Source organism: Myotis brandtii, unplaced genomic scaffold (genome assembly GCF_000412655.1).
Source record: "Myotis brandtii unplaced genomic scaffold, ASM41265v1 scaffold509, whole genome shotgun sequence".
Taxonomy (NCBI): domain Eukaryota; kingdom Metazoa; phylum Chordata; class Mammalia; order Chiroptera; family Vespertilionidae; genus Myotis; species Myotis brandtii.
In genome coordinates this window covers 667,203-680,247 of record NW_005369409.1, presented here as the reverse complement: position 1 = coordinate 680,247, position 13,045 = coordinate 667,203, and the positions used below count along the sequence as shown (strand labels likewise).

At 37.1% G+C, this 13,045-nt stretch overlaps 1 protein-coding gene across 7 annotated transcripts in view; it reads right to left on the bottom strand.

Moving 5' to 3' along the window:
• ATRX (alpha thalassemia/mental retardation syndrome X-linked) overlaps positions 1-13,045 on the bottom strand; it is a 304,287-nt gene that overhangs the window by 50,855 nt on the left and 240,387 nt on the right. For all 7 annotated transcript variants that reach the window (XM_005877140.2, XM_005877143.2, XM_014548452.1 and 4 more), the window contains 2 exons: positions 3,051-3,228; positions 1,381-1,575 (listed from right to left, as the gene is read on the bottom strand). In XM_005877140.2, coding sequence (XP_005877202.1) covers positions 1,381-1,575; positions 3,051-3,228 — 373 coding nt within the window. The remainder of the gene's footprint in view (positions 1-1,380; positions 1,576-3,050; positions 3,229-13,045) is intronic.

Genomic DNA, 13,045 nt, shown 5'->3' with positions numbered 1-13,045 from the left:
TATGTATATATATTTTTTAAAGTAATAACAGCTATTTAACAAACTAATTGGAAAAGTAAATGATTCATATTAGCATTAGTCATTATTCCTATTAACTTTTTCTTTCATTAAATGTGTCCAACCATATGAGTAACCAAAATACTTTTCAATTTTTTTACAAATGACTAAAGTGACTTTGATAGAGTGTCACTGTAACCTGGTAGCTGCTTTCCCAATTCTCTTAACAGGCATATGGAACCTTAAGTGTTTGAATTTGAAACCAAAACAACAGGAATAGGATCCCCCAACAATTCCACCCAGAATGGCTTTTTAGATAACTAGAATAGGTTTAAATATATAAACTCCTTATTTAGATCAGAGCACATATGCTTTTCTCTTATGTTCAAAGGGTCAAAATGTTATCTACTGTCATATTACATTTCTATGTTAATATTAAAAAATGTTTTCTTATCTAAGGACAATGGACCAAATGACATGTAGATACTAGTCCTGGCTCTGCCCCTTATTAGCTGAAAATTGTTGACAAATCACTGAATGTCTCTGACCCTAAGTTTCCCTACTTATAAAATGAGAGGGCTTCACTAGATTACCTTTAAGGTCCTTTTCCAAGTCTTACTTGCTTTATGACAATGAAAACTATCAAGTAAGAGACACTTTTATTTGCTGATTCTTAATTACTATACGATAGCAAAGAATGTTACGAAAGAGATAGTTAATTTTCATATACATTTTAAAATTATGTACGCCCTCTACTGGAGATTATTAAAAGAGAGCCATACTACAAGGAGGGGGCAAAAGTAGGTTTACAGTTGTTCGTATGGAAAAATACAAATTAATAAATAATAATACAAGAATAAACTCTCTGCTTTGTGTACTCATAACTGTAAACCTACTTTGCCCACCCCTGAATTTCTTTTAAGGTTTCTACCCAGAAACCTTTTTCTGCAGGGCTGAACTTTTTATTTGACATAAAATATATATTTCAGATTATACTATCTTTTTGTATTGTTATGTGGAGAACTAACGACGCATCCTTTCATTTAAACACAATTTTATGGCCCAACCGGCGTGGCTCAGTGTTAAGGCGTCAACTTATAAACCAGGAAGTCATGGTTCGATTTCCATTCAGGGCACATGCCCGGGGTTGTGGGCTTGATCGTGCAGGAGGCAGCCAATTGATTCTTTCTCATCATTGATGTTTCTATCTCTCTCTCCCTCTCCCTTCCTCTCTGAAATCAATAAAAATATATATTTGAAAAATAAACACAATTTTATGCTCTTTGGAAAATTCTGAAATATAGCTGTAGTCAGATTAATAGTAGTAAAATTTCCTTAGTCCATGTCGGAATTTTTTTGAGCTACTAATTTAAAGATGCTTACCTTTGGCAGCATGGGAGTATCCCTTTTCTTCTTTTTTTCTGAATTAGGGTCATCTAATAAGTCTGGCTCAAAAGTATAAAGTTCAGTAAGCTCATTCATGGTAAAATGACGCTCGACCTGCTGCTGATCAACAACTCTAAAGGACAATGACTGCTTAGTTACTTGCCGATCATAAATCTTATCTTCCATGGTTCCCTTTGTAAAAAGAAGGAACAATATATAAATAAGTAAATTATGTAAACACAAAACTTAATCAAGTGGAAATATAGTTATTGGTTAATATGAAATGGCAAAACTTCATAGCAATATCTGCCATAAAGCAAATTTTATTAGCAGTGCTACTTAATTCATGAGAGATTTCATTCAATATGGTTTACTTTGACAAAAATCATTCTCTACTATCTTATTAATATGATTCATATGTTGCTTTATATATTTCTGAAGTTGGCAGAAGTAGGAGAGCAGTCAGATACCAAGGTAAACAGAAATAAATGAGTACATAAAATAAGAATTTAGGGGGTACTGAAGTAAGATTGCAAGAGGGCAGCTTAATAACTTTTCAATGGACTATAATAAGCTCTCAGTAATCACTATAAAATGACTTTATATCAAGTCTTACTTTCTGTAATTTCAGGACAGAAAATTAATATAGCTAAAATGTCATCTCTATGATATATTTAACATTCTAAACTAGAACAAAAAGGAGTTCTTAATTTAAATAATACGAAGGAGTTTACAATGTATTTACCAATTATATCATGTACTAAAGATCATCAAATAAGCAAGGACCTACCAATAAAAACCAGTCTCAGGTTGAGAAACCCAGATTTTTAGGCAGGTGGAAAGGGTAGCATCTGCTCCCAAAGCAGATGCATCAGTTAAAAGGGCAACTTGATTCTATAAACCTGTATTACTCTGAACTGCACCCACCTCTTTGATTTTATTATTTTTCTTCAAATTCAGTATCTGTTTTTTTAATACCTTAGTTTTTATTTAAAGGCAATTACTTTACTATTATATATTCTTTGTTATTATCATAAGTTAACTTTGTCTTCTTACTTATCCATATTCCTCAAATTAAGAGACTCTGGTGGCCACTAAAAACAATGATCATTTGACCTTTGTTTCTTTAAGCAATTTAGATTTAGTTATTGGGTTTTCTATGTATGCTAAGTAAAAGAACTATAAATGTTTAACTTTCCTGAACTAGCCAGAAAATGCTATGGGGAGAGATGTGGGGGGCGACTGGATGAAAGAAGGTGAAGGGATTAGCCAAAGAACATATATGCATAGCCCAAGGACACAACAACAGTGTGGTGAAGCACCCCCCCGGGGGGGAGGGGGAGTGAAGCCTGGGAGGTGGGTAAAGGAAAAAGGGGGGCGGGGGAGAGGGGATATCTGTAATTATGTTAAAAATTTTTTAAAAAGCTAAATATGCTTACCCATGCAAATCCATCTCAGTCTGAGAAAGTTGACATTATAGATATGGAAGAACGACAAAACAGAAAATCATGATAGGCCAAAACTGACTGCTGCTGCTTTATGTATAGGAATGATGTTTTCAACTTTGTTTGCCTCTCTAATACATATATGTTCTGCATTCCAAAAATATTGTTTCACCCAACATTACAATAAGAAAAAAAGAATAAGAATATAAATTATGAACTTACCTGAGCTAAGAACCTATATACATATACAGGTTTAGTTTGTCCAAAGCGATAAACTCTGAATATACTCTGGATATCATATGATGGATTCCAAGAAGCATCAAATATAATCACTCGATTAGCAGCTACCAGGTTAATGCCAAGAGATCCTGCTTTGGTGGAAATAATAAACAATCGTCCTCTGAAAATGAAAATACAGAATGAATGCTTTAGTAATGAGTGTTTCACAGAAATTTTAATTATGCTATGGCTTTTTAATCCTAAGGCAATTTACTGAACAATCACGAGTTCAGAGAATTCATTTCTCACTTACTGAATTAAACAAGACATGTCTAAAGAATTAGATTGAAGCTTTATATGCCCAGGAAGAATCTTAATGCTGGAAAATAAAATAGTCTGAATTAGGAATAAAGATAAATATGGAAATCACATGTTAATAATGTATTCAAGGTATTTGCAGATTTCTGAGTAAATGTAGAAAATTTAAGTATAACTCAACAGTCCATATTATGTTCAGTACTCCTATTAGCATTAAATACATCTAAATGAAGGAAAGTGCCCCATGAACTGAGTGTATTAGGGGTACCTTATATGAAATTACAATACAGCATAATGAAGGTAGGGAAATTAGATAGATGCAAGATACCGAGGAAGCTAAAATAGGACCAAGAAGACAGAAAGCTCCAAGAATGCGTTTAAGGGAAAAAAAAAAAAGAAACTGTTAGATTACCTGCTGTGTCAGAACACAAGAATTTATATTTCTGTAGGAGAATTTGGGAATGAGTGATAGGTTCATAGAAACTGAGGAAGTGGTAAAAATAAACTATTCAACAAAAATAAACAGGTATACAAAAAAGGAAAAGTAATCACAATATTTCAAATAGCTTCAGTGTGAATATTTACATACTCACAATAAACGAAACACTCCAAATTGATTTAGGTAAATACTATGAAAAATATATACTAAGAAAATAATTGAGGAAAAATGTGTGCGCGCGTGTGGGTAAATTCCCACAAGAGATTGTAGAAAGGACATATGTAAGTAAATACCAGAAGAATTGCCAAGAGTCGATATTGGTTACCTGCAAGGAATAGAAATCATGGGTAGAAAAGGGTTGCTCAAGGAACTATGTGCACTCCTTCAAATTTCTTGGTAAACATTATGCTTGGTAGCTGCATAATATTCTATTGGATGACTACATAATTTGTTTACTGTTGGCAACTTAGAGTGAGAAAACCCCTGGAATATAATAAACGTTCAACAATCTCCATAAAATGCCTTTATACACCAAGTCTTATAAGACCATAAAGTTGAAAACGAAAAATATCTATAATACAGAGGACTAAATTATATTTTGGCTCTTCAATGGTTTAAATTTCCATTAAAAATCTGCGACATTATGGTATATGATAAAAACAGGATATAGAACCTTACATAACAGAAACTCATTAAAAACAAAACATACAGCCTGACCAGCATGGATCAGTGATTGAGCATCGACCTATGAACCAGGAGGTCACAGTTCAATTCCCGGTCAGGGCACATGCCCAGGTATCGGCTCAATCTCCAGTAGGGGGCATGTAGGAGGCAGCCAATCAATGATTCTCTCTCATCATTGATATTTCCATCTCTCTCTCCTTCTCTGTTCCTCTCTAAAACCAATAAAAATATATTAAAAAACAAAACAAAGACAAAACATACATACAATATTAACAGTGGTTATCCCTGGTCACTAGGATTACGATATTTATTTTCTTTATACTTCTGTAATAACACACACTCATTACAGAGAACAAACTGTGTTTTCTTTAATTAATGGACATATATAAGGTTTAAGGGCAAATGCTGCCCCCAAATTACTCCACTTATTTACATCTATTCCACACCAGCAAAAGGACCAAGCACATAGAAAAGTACAAACTATGTAGGTTAAACACACACACACACACACACACACACACACACACACACACAAAAACAAAAAAAACAACAACAACAACAAAAAACACACACAAAAAAGGAAACTTTGTAGAAAACTTCAAAGCTCTTTGGTATGAATCTACTAATGAAGAGTTGCACGGGTTTAATAAGAATGCTTATCACACTGTAATGCAACCCAAATACTAAGCTAGACTGGGAATATAAAAGATGAAAAAATATCTGGTCAGTGCACTTCAGAAGACCACCAACTACAAGACACCAGACATATAAACAATTGTAATGCAGTCTAATTTACAACATTAGATGTATTTATTTATATTTTATTTTAAAAGCATACAAGTAGAATTACAGTTTATCCCCATTTACAAAAATTAATTCAAAGTAGGTCAAAGACCTAAATATAAGACCTGAAACAGTAAGTTACACAGAAGAAAGCATAGGTACCAAACTTATGGACCTTGGTCATACAGAACATTTTAAGAACTTGACCCCAAAGGCAAGGGAAGTAAAGGCAAAAATAAATAAATGGGGCAATATCAAACTAAAAGGCTGCTGCACAGCAACAGAAACGGACAACCAAACAAGGGGGCAGTCAACCAGATGGGAGATGATATTTACAAACAGTAGCTCTGGTAAAGGTTTAATTTCCAAAATACATAAAGAACTCATAAAACTCAATACCAAACAAACAAACAACCCAATCAAAAAGTGGGCAGAGGACCTGAAAATACACCTCTCCCAAGAAGACATACGAACAGCCAACAATATATGAGAAGATGTTCAACCTCACTGGCAATTAGGAAATTGCAAATCAAAATTACAATGAGATACCACCTCATACCTGCTAGGCTGACCATATCAACAAGACAAGCAATAACAAGAGTTAGAGAGGTAGAAAAAAGGAAACCCTCATTCATTGCTAGTGGGAATATAGACTGGTATAACCACTATGGAAAGCAGTCTGGTGATTCCTCAAAAAATTGAGAATAGAGCTACCATATGACTCAACAATTCCTCTCCTGGGTATATACCCCAAAACCTCATGTATTCACAAAGATATATGCACCCCTATATTCACTGCAGCATTATTCATGATGGCCAAGACATGGAAATAGCCAGTGTCCTGCAACAGAGGACTGGATAAAGAAGATGTGGTACATATACACAATGGAATACTACTCAGCCATAAGACAGGATGAAATAGCGCCATGTGCAACAACATGGATGGACCTTTGAAAACATTTTGCTAAGTGAAATAAGTCAGAATAAGAAGCATATTATTTCACTCATATGTGGGATATAACACTGAAACTCGTGAACACAAACAGCAGTGTGGTGGCTGCCAGAGGAAAAGAGGTGGGGGAAGTAGGGGGTCCTAATATATGGAGAAGATTTGACTTTGCGTGGTGGGCATATGGTGCAATATACAGATCTTGTAACAGAAACCCACACCTGAAACCTGTATGTTCATGTTGACCAATGTCGCCCCAATAAATTTAATTTTTAAATAAGTCAAAGTATACGAGTGGGAAGCAAAATTGCTTAATTTTGCCCCCAAAAGGAAAAAAACAAAAAGCAAAAAGAACCACAGACAAGTGACTGAACTGTTATTAAGAATTATTTTACAACTATTTAACCTTCAATATTATTCAGGCTGGAATATGTAAGTCTACACTGAGATAAATTAACCAGGATATTTTTAGATTAAAAAAATACTAAACATCAGTATTAAAGTATACACGGAAAAAAGTATACACTAAAAACAAAAACAATGAAAATATGAACCACTGTTTGAATAGTGCTGCTTTATAGGTCTACTAGAGGCCCGGTGCACAAAAATTTGTGCACTCGGGGGTCCCTCAGCCGGGCCTTTGCCCTCTCGCAGTCTGGGACCCCTCAGGGGATGACCACCTACTGGCTTAGGCCCGCTCCCCGGGGATTGGGCCTAAGCTGGCAGTCAGACATCCCTCTGGCAGCCCGGGAGCCCTTGCGGGATGTCCACTTGCCAGCGGGGAGCAGGCCTAAGCTGCAGTTGGACATCCTTAGTGCTGCTGAGGAGGCGGGAGAGGCTCCCACCACCACCTCTGTACTGGCAGCCGTCAGCCTGGCTTGTGGCTGAGCAGAGCTCCCCCTGTGGGAGCGCACTGACCACCAGGGGGCAGCTCCTGCATTGAGTGTCTGCCTCCTGGTGGTCAGTGTATGTCATAGTGACCAGTCATTCCCAGTCCTTCTGCTGTTACCCTTTTATTATATAGGATTGTTAAAAACATGTATTTTGTTAGGCATATACTTAAAAGTAGAATTGTTAGATCATAGGGTATGTGTATGGTTCTGTCAAAGCTGAATAAATAGTTCTTCAAACTGCTTATTCCAATTTACATTCCCACCAGCATTGTATGAGAGTTCCAGTTGTTCCAGATCCTTGACAATTAATGGTATTGTTTTTTATTATAACCTTTAGAAAACAGTTTAAGGGTCACACGAATGTGCAACATGAATACAGACAGTTCCCGAGTACCCTTGATACAGCTTTCCCCAAAGGTAATAATTTACATAACTATAGTACACTGTGAAAACCAGGAAATTGACATTGGTGTAATACTATGAACTCAGGCTGTAACCGGTTTGGGTCAGCGGATAGAGCGTCGGCCTGCGGACTGAAAGGTCCCAGGTTCGATTCCTGTCAAGGGCATGTACCTTGGTTGCGGGCACATCCCCAGTGGGGGGTGTGCAGGAGGCAGCTGATCGATGTTTCTCTCTCATCAATGTTTATAGCTCTCTATCCCTTTCCCTTCCTCTCTGTAAAAAATCAATAAAATATATTTAAAAAAACATTTAAAAAATACTATGAACTCAGGTACAGAGCTGATTTAACTTTCACAAGTTTTTATATGTACTTTTTTGTTTGGTGTACAGTTCTGAGAAACTTTACCATGTATGCAGAACCATGTAACCATGACCACAAGCAGGATACAGAATTGTTCCATCACCACACACACACACACACAAAAAAAAACCTCCTTTGTGTTACCCTTAGTATGTATAACCTACCCTTAACCCTAATACCTGACAACCCCTAATCTATTCTCTATCATATAATTTTGTACATCAAGGCCACATGAATGGAATCATACAGTATGTAACCTCTGAAGATTGGCATTTTTCTTTCAGCATAACGCCCATCAGACTCATCCAAACTGTTGACTGGATCAATATCAATAGTTCATTCCTTTTTATTGCTGAGAGTATTACATTATACAGATATACTATCATTTATTTATCTATTCACATATTAAAGGTTATCTGGTTTGTTGCCAGTTTTTGGCAATCACAAATAAAGATGCTATGAATACCTATGATTGGTTTCTATGTGAAATAAGTTTTCAATTCTCTGGCATAAATATTTAAGAGTGTGTTTGCAGGGTTGCATGATAAACAAATATTTGTGTTTTTTTTTAAACTATTAAGTTGTTTTACAGGAGAGTGGTTGTGCCATTTCACATTCTCAACAGCACTGAAAAAGATACCCATTTTCTCTGCATCCTTGCCAGCATTTGGTATTGTCACTATTTTATATTTCAATTATTCAAATAGATATAAAGCAGTATCTCCTTGTTGGTAATTTCTATTTCCCTATTGCCTGGTGATACTGAATATTTTTTCACGTGGTTATTTGCCATGCATAGATCCTCTTCAGTGAATTGTCAGTTTAAGTCCTTGGCCTTTTCAAACGGAATAATGATATTTTTTACTATTACATTTAGAGAATTTTCATGAGTCCTTTGTTAGATAAGCTACTTGTAAATATTTTCCAAGTATGTGGCTTGTCTTTTCATCTTCTTACAGACAAGTTTATAATTCTGATTGTCCAATTATTGGTTTACTAGTGGCCCGTTGCACGAAGATTCGCGAAAAAGGCCTTCCTTCCCCTGGCTGCCGGCACCGGTTTTCCTCCGGCATCCGGGACCTAGGCCTTTGGTCCGGCTGCAGCAGTGAGGCTTGGCTTCTCCTCCCATGACCCAGGCCCCCAGCCACTCTTGAAGCGGAGTCCAAGGCCGGCGGGAAGCTTGGCTTCCTCCGTCGCCGGGAGCAACCCAAGCCTCCTGCTTGCTCCAGTTCCGTGACAGCCGCCATCTTCAGTCTTTGCTCCGCACCTGCGTATGCAAATTAACCGCCATCTGTGTTGGGTTAATTTGCATAGTCGCTCTGATTGGCTGGTGGGTATAGCGGAGTGAAGGTTAATTTGCATGTTTCTCTTTTGTTATATAGGATTCTTTAATGACTTACAAGCCTTTGGTTCCATGATTAAAAACAATTTGCCTAACCTTACTTCCTGAGGTTTTCTTCAATTTTCTTAACAGATATAATGTTTTACATTTACATTTATGATCCATTTGCACTTCATTTTAGGGCGAGGCTTAGGGTCAAGGTTCATTTTCAGCCTGTTAATAACCAATTGTTTCAATACCATTTGTTTTTATTTTATTTTTCAATTACAACTGGCATTCAATATTATTTTATATTAGTTTTAGCCATACAGCATAGTGGTTAGGCAATTATATAATTTGCGAAGTGGCCCTCCTAATAATTCTAGTACTTTACTTGACATCATATACAATATTACAATATTATTGACTATATTCCCTATGGTATACTTTACATACCCATGAGTACTGTGTAATACCAGTTTGCACTTCTTAATCCCTTCCTCTTTTTCACCCAGCCTCTCAATCCCCCCTCCACCTGGCAACCTTAAATTGGTTTTCTTTAAAAAAAAAACAAACAACAACAACAACCATTTTTGTTGATTTCAGAGAGGAATGGAGGGGGAGAGAGAGATAAAAACATCAATGACAAGAGAGAATCATTGATCAGCTGCCTTCTGCATGGCCCCCACCAGGGATGAAGCCTGAAACCCTGACATGTGCCATGACCAGGAATCAAACCGTGACTTCCTGGTTCATAGGTCGACATTCAACCACTGAGCCATACCAGCCAGGCTTAAATTGGTTTTCTGCATCTATGACTGTTTGTTTTATATGTTTCTTTCTTTTGTTCTTTAGATTCCACACAGAAGTGAAATCATGATATTTGTCTCTGACTTATTTCACTTAGCATAATACCCGCTAAGGCTATCTATGTAGCGAATAGTAAAATGTCATTGCTTTTTTATGCCTGAGTAATAGTCCATAGTAAATATGTACCACTTCTTTATCCAGTCATCTACTGATGGGCACTTGGTTTGTTTTTATATCTTGGATATTGTAAATAACACAGCAATGATCATAGGGGTGCATATATCTTTATGAATTAGTATTTTAAATTTATTTGGATATATACAAAAAAGTGAAATAGCTAGATCATAAGATACTTTTATTTTTATTATTTTGAGGAGCCACCATACTATTTCCCATAGTGGCTGCACCAATCTGCATTGCCATCAATAGTGCACAAGGACTCCCTTTATTCCACATCGTTGTCAGCACTTGTTTATTGATTTAATGATGATAGCCATCCTGACAGATGTGAGATGGTATCTCATTGTGCTTTGAATTGGCATTTCTCTGATGATTAGTGATGTTGAGCATTTTTCACGTCTATTGGCAATCTGTATGTCTTCTTTGGAGAGATGTCTATTCAGGTACTCTGCCCATTTTTTAACTGGATTGCTTATTTTTTATTTTTGAGTTGAATGAGTTTATAAATTTTGAATATTAACCCCTTATAAATATAACATTGGAAAATATATACTCTCATTCATTAAGCTGATATTTTGTTTTGATGATGGTTTCCATAGCTGTCTAAAACTTTTTAGTTTGAAATAGTCCCATTTTTTTTGTTTCCCTTACCCAATGAAATACATCAGAAAAAAATATATTGCTGAGAGAAATGTAAGAGATTTTACTGCCTATTTTTTCTTCTAGGAGTTTAATAGTAATGGATTTTATATTTGTCTTTAATCCATTTTGAGTTTGTTTTTGTACATAGTGCAAGAAAGTGGTCTAGTTTCATTTTTTAAAATATATCTCTTTCAACTTTCCCAACACTAATTATTGAATAGACAGCCTTTACCTCATTGTATGTACTTACTTCCTTTGTCATATATAAATCAACCACACAGGCATGGGTTTATTTTTGGGCTCTCAATTCTGTTCCATTGATCTATGTGTGTTTTATGCCATTGCCATGCAGTTTTGATTATAGTATAGTTTGATATCAAAAAGCGAAATACCTCCAACTTTGTTCTTATTTCTCAAGATTGCCATGGCTATTCAGGGTCTTTTGTGGTTCCAAATGTTAGGATTATTTGTTCTACTCCTGTGAAAAATGACATTGTTGTTTTTAGAGGGATTTCCTGGAATCTATAGACTGCTTTGGGTAGTATGGATATTTTAACAATGTTAACTCTTCTGATCCATGAGCAGGATACATGCTTCCATTTCTTTGTAACTTCTTCAATTGTCTACGTTACTGTGTTATATTATTCCAAGTAATGATTTTTAACCTTATAGATTAAATTTATCTCTAGGAGACAACCAAGATTGCGGCATAGGTAAGCAACTGCACTTGCCGCCTCTCATAACCACATAAAAACTCCAACTAAAAGACAAAACAAATATCATCCAGAACCACAGGAAAGCTGGTTGAGTGAAAGTTATACAACTAGAAGCAAAGAAAAAAGCGTGTTGAGTCAGTAGGAGGTACGGAGGTGCGGAAGTGCAGAGGTACGGAGGCATGTGCGAAACAGGCTGGCAACTGGGTGCGCTGTTATTTTTTTCAATCGGGAAGGAGATACAAGCTCCCGATTGCTCTGAATTCCAGTTCTGAGTGAGACTCTGGGGACCCAGATTCATAAGAGGAGAAACTGGACTGTCTGGCATATGGCCAGAATGCAAGGTGCTTGAAATGGTCATTGTTCCTTCACAGTGCCACGGGACACAGAGATCTGGGGACCTCTCTGGGGAAGGGCTGACTGGCAGCCATTGCTGTTTGCTCCGCCCTGGTGATTTCCTGAGATGCCGCCCCACCCAAGCTGTACGCAGCAGCTTTTGCATATGAATGGCCTGTCATATTGCAACCTAAAACCTAACAAACTACAGCTGGGTCAGAGAACTCCAAAGCTTCCAAAAGGCCTAAGACCCTGCAAAAGCAGCCTACACTGCTTCATAGCTGGGCCTCATCTGGGCATTTTCAGGCCCCAAACAAACAGGAGGAATCTGCAGATCTCTCTGTAGCTCCTGCTGGGTGGTCTCAGGCATCAGCTGACTTTGCACCTCCTTGGAGATCCAAGAGCCAGTGTACCCAGTGGTCTGTGTGAGACCATACAGATTACAGCTCTTCATATCCATAAGCGACACACTCAAGGGGCAGATTCAGTGAGAACCAAAGTCCCACTGAAGCAAGTCCTGCCCCATAAGGGTGTCTCCAGCACAGAAGTTCTCCCATTGTAGACACAGCCGGTCCTCACAGCCAATTGGCCTGGAGGTCAATTCCTCCCAGTGATACCAACTACAATCAAGGCTTAACTACAACAAGACTGTGCACACAGCCCACAAAGGGGTGCACCAAGACTGTCCAACTCAGGTAATTGCGGAGGCTGAGCCACTGGGCTCTATAGTACGCCTAGCACAGAAAACCACTCTATAAACACAGGGAAGCAGCCAAAATGCGGAGACAAAGAAACATGTCACAAATTAAAGAAATGGAGGAAAGCAAACTTCTGGATATAGAGTTCAAAACCACGGTTATAAGGTTACTCAAGAATCTTCTAGAAACCTCTGAGAAATAATATTGAGACACTCAAGGATATGAAAAAGGACCAATCAGAAATCAAGCATACACTGACTGAAATAAAGAATAATGTACAGAGATCCAACAGCAGACTAGAGGATCCCAAGAATCAAGTCAAAGATTTGAAATACCCAATGGGAAAAACAAGAAAAAAGAATCCAAAAATATGAAGATAGTGTAAGGAGCCTCTGGGACAACTTCAAGCATACCAACATCCGAATTATGGGCGTGCCAGAAGAAGAGAGAGAGCAAGATACTGAAAACC